The sequence below is a fragment of the Nematolebias whitei genome, chromosome 9 (genome assembly GCF_014905685.2).
Source record: "Nematolebias whitei isolate Nwh7 chromosome 9, NemWhi1, whole genome shotgun sequence".
NCBI classification, from domain to species: Eukaryota; Metazoa; Chordata; class Actinopteri; order Cyprinodontiformes; family Rivulidae; genus Nematolebias; species Nematolebias whitei.
This window is the reverse complement of record NC_056506.1, coordinates 39,392,960-39,395,712: the sequence shown is the minus strand read 5'-3', so window position 1 is coordinate 39,395,712 and position 2,753 is coordinate 39,392,960. Positions and strand designations below refer to the sequence as shown.

The window sequence follows — 2,753 nt, the reverse complement described above, 5'->3', positions numbered from 1 at the left end:
ATATATATATATATATATATATATATATATATATATATATATATATACATATATATATATACATATATATATATATATATATTATTTCATTATTTTTTTTAATTATCATATACTTATTTTTCCACAAGCAAGTAGATATTATCTTAGATGTTATTACTGTTTTCTTTGACATTCTATTGTTGGATGTAACTGGGACCCTGGGTACATTATTTCGTTCCACCAAAGAATCTCTGACTGATTCTGATGTTTAACAACCTGTTAAAATATACCAAAAGGCAGGAAATCACATCTACTTTATAAAAATAAATAATAATAATTCTGAAAAAATAAATAAATAAAATAAATTCTGGGGAAGGACCCTCAGACCTCCTACTCCGGCCCGTCTGCTGTTAGCGTTCCAGTATCGATCAGTTTACAAATTAAGCTCTACGTGGTATGACTACTGCTTTTATGAATCTGTTCAGTTTTATTCATTCAACCTTTATCTATACAGAAAAATCACATTAAGACTCAAAGACTCAGCTACAAGTGAAACCTGTTATATAAAAAGTTTTCAGTAATTATTTTGAAAAAGTGGCAATACATTTATTATGTTCATTGTTTTAATAGGTGAAGTTTTAAAGTGTTTTTTTAAAGCTGTTAGTTTTCTCAAAACTGTAATTTTTGGAAGCTGAAATCAAAAATGTTGTTAATTAAGTGTGTCTTGAATGAAAAATACCCCATGTTTAAAAGTATAAAAATTGTATTACCACAATTAAAGAACAGGTTTTAATTATTTATGTCACACAACTATTTCCATTGCATTAAAAAGATAATTTGAAGAACATTATTTAATAAATATGAGGGTTATGAGATGGTCTCTGAAACTGGTTCTCTCCTGTAAGGGGTCCCTGAACCCAAAATAGTTTGAGAGTCTATGCTTTTAAGTTACTATTCTTATTAGTATAAAAGTACATTACATATATATCTGCAGTAAACCAGTCTAGGTCATTCCAAAACAAATAAAAAGCAATTTATACCTTCAAAGATTTTTATAGTCTTCACCACAGAAGAGAGCAGGTAGCGCTCCGTCAAGTTGTTTTGTTGCATCACACATTCTTTGTCTCTTTATATTTAATTTTGTCATTATATAATCTTTGTTATAGCTGGTTTGCATGAGTTAGATCATCTTCTGCATTTTAAAAGGCAGCAGCCACCATCATGGAAATTATTACCGATGGAGATCTGATAAACAGCAGTTTCCAGTCATAGTTCCCTTAGAGACTGCATAATAACTAAATCTCATTATTTCAGTGCATTGTCTTCAAAATCAACATTTTCTGACTGTTTTATTTTAGTGTGTCCATGGATGTGGGACAACTTGACCTGCTGGCAGGCGGCCAGTGTTGGTGAAGTTGTTGTGGTCAGCTGTCCAGAGCTCTTTCATGACTTCGTGACCCCTGAAGAAGGTGAGCGGCAACAACCTGAGTAACGCACAATATAAAATATTTGAACATCATGTTTTTTTTATGTACACTGAGGCTTGTTTTTCCCTTTCAGAAATAGGGAAGCTCAGTCGAAACTGCACGGAGTACGGCTGGTCTGAGCCTTATCCTCACTATGTGGACATCTGCTTCCTCTATGACAACGTTACGAAACCTGTACGGCCATGTTTACCTCATTCAAATGCACACATCATGTTGGTTTTTATTCCACTTACTTATTCTGTGTCTCCATGTTTAGGACTTGTACTATGCATCTGTCAAAGCCCTGTATACGGTCGGGTACAGCACATCACTGGTGTCTCTGACCACTGCCATGGTTATTCTCTGCAGATTCAGGTGAGACTTCTTAGTTTGACTACGTTATATAAAATATGTTTCAATTCAATTTGTTATCTATGAATCAATTATCACGCTAAAATAGTTGTTCAATTGTAAATTAGAAATAAGGGAAGTGATCAAAAGCTGTAGTTATAGCTGCTTTTGTACATTGTTTGGTGTTTGTTAACCTCAAGATAAAGACATAATCCTCAACAGCTCATTGGACAGTTTATACCGTAATTTCTGAGCTATAAGCTGCTACTTTTTTCACACAATGATGCGGCTAATTTATGGATTTTTTTGACAGGCCAACAACTTTATGCTGCCATAACATTTCGTCACACCCCGGCGCTCACATAGCTGTCCAACATACGTCTCTCTTGGGGGGTGGGTCTTTGTGACTCAATGAAACTACCTGTATGCATAAAGGTTTTCTAAAAAAAAAAAATACATATGTATATATATATATATATATATATATATATACACATATACATATACATATGACTAATGAAATTGCCGACAGGTCACAACAGACCAATTAAACAAGGAGGGGTTCCTCCTCTCCCCATTTTCTCCTCAGCTCCCTGTTCTGCACAAAAAGTATTTGCCACAACTCGAACGGTGAATTGTGCATTTAATAGTGTAATGATAGTGATCAGTGACTTCCTGGTAGGCTACTGAGATTCTTTTTTATTTGTTTTTGTTGTTGTTGTTTTGTTTGTTTGTTTGTTTGTTTTACCAGCTGTGTTACAGGCACTGTTCAGAAATATTTTTACTGTACATTTTTGCATATATTACCATATAATATACTCATATAGTAGATTATTATTATATATACCAGTATGTATTTAATTAAAAGTTTAAAATAATCTTTCTCTGTAAATATGTAAATATCTCATGTTACAACTTGCATACCCGCAGCTTTTAGACAAGCGCGGCCTATATATG

At 33.2% G+C, this 2,753-nt stretch overlaps 1 protein-coding gene across 1 annotated transcript in view; it reads left to right on the top strand.

Moving 5' to 3' along the window:
* LOC119414256 (pituitary adenylate cyclase-activating polypeptide type I receptor) overlaps nt 1–2,753 on the top strand; it is a 49,689-nt gene that overhangs the window by 11,024 nt on the left and 35,912 nt on the right. Inside the window, exons 4-6 of the mRNA XM_037681352.1 lie at nt 1,338–1,448; nt 1,540–1,640; nt 1,723–1,820. Coding sequence (XP_037537280.1) covers nt 1,338–1,448; nt 1,540–1,640; nt 1,723–1,820 — 310 coding nt within the window. The remainder of the gene's footprint in view (nt 1–1,337; nt 1,449–1,539; nt 1,641–1,722; nt 1,821–2,753) is intronic.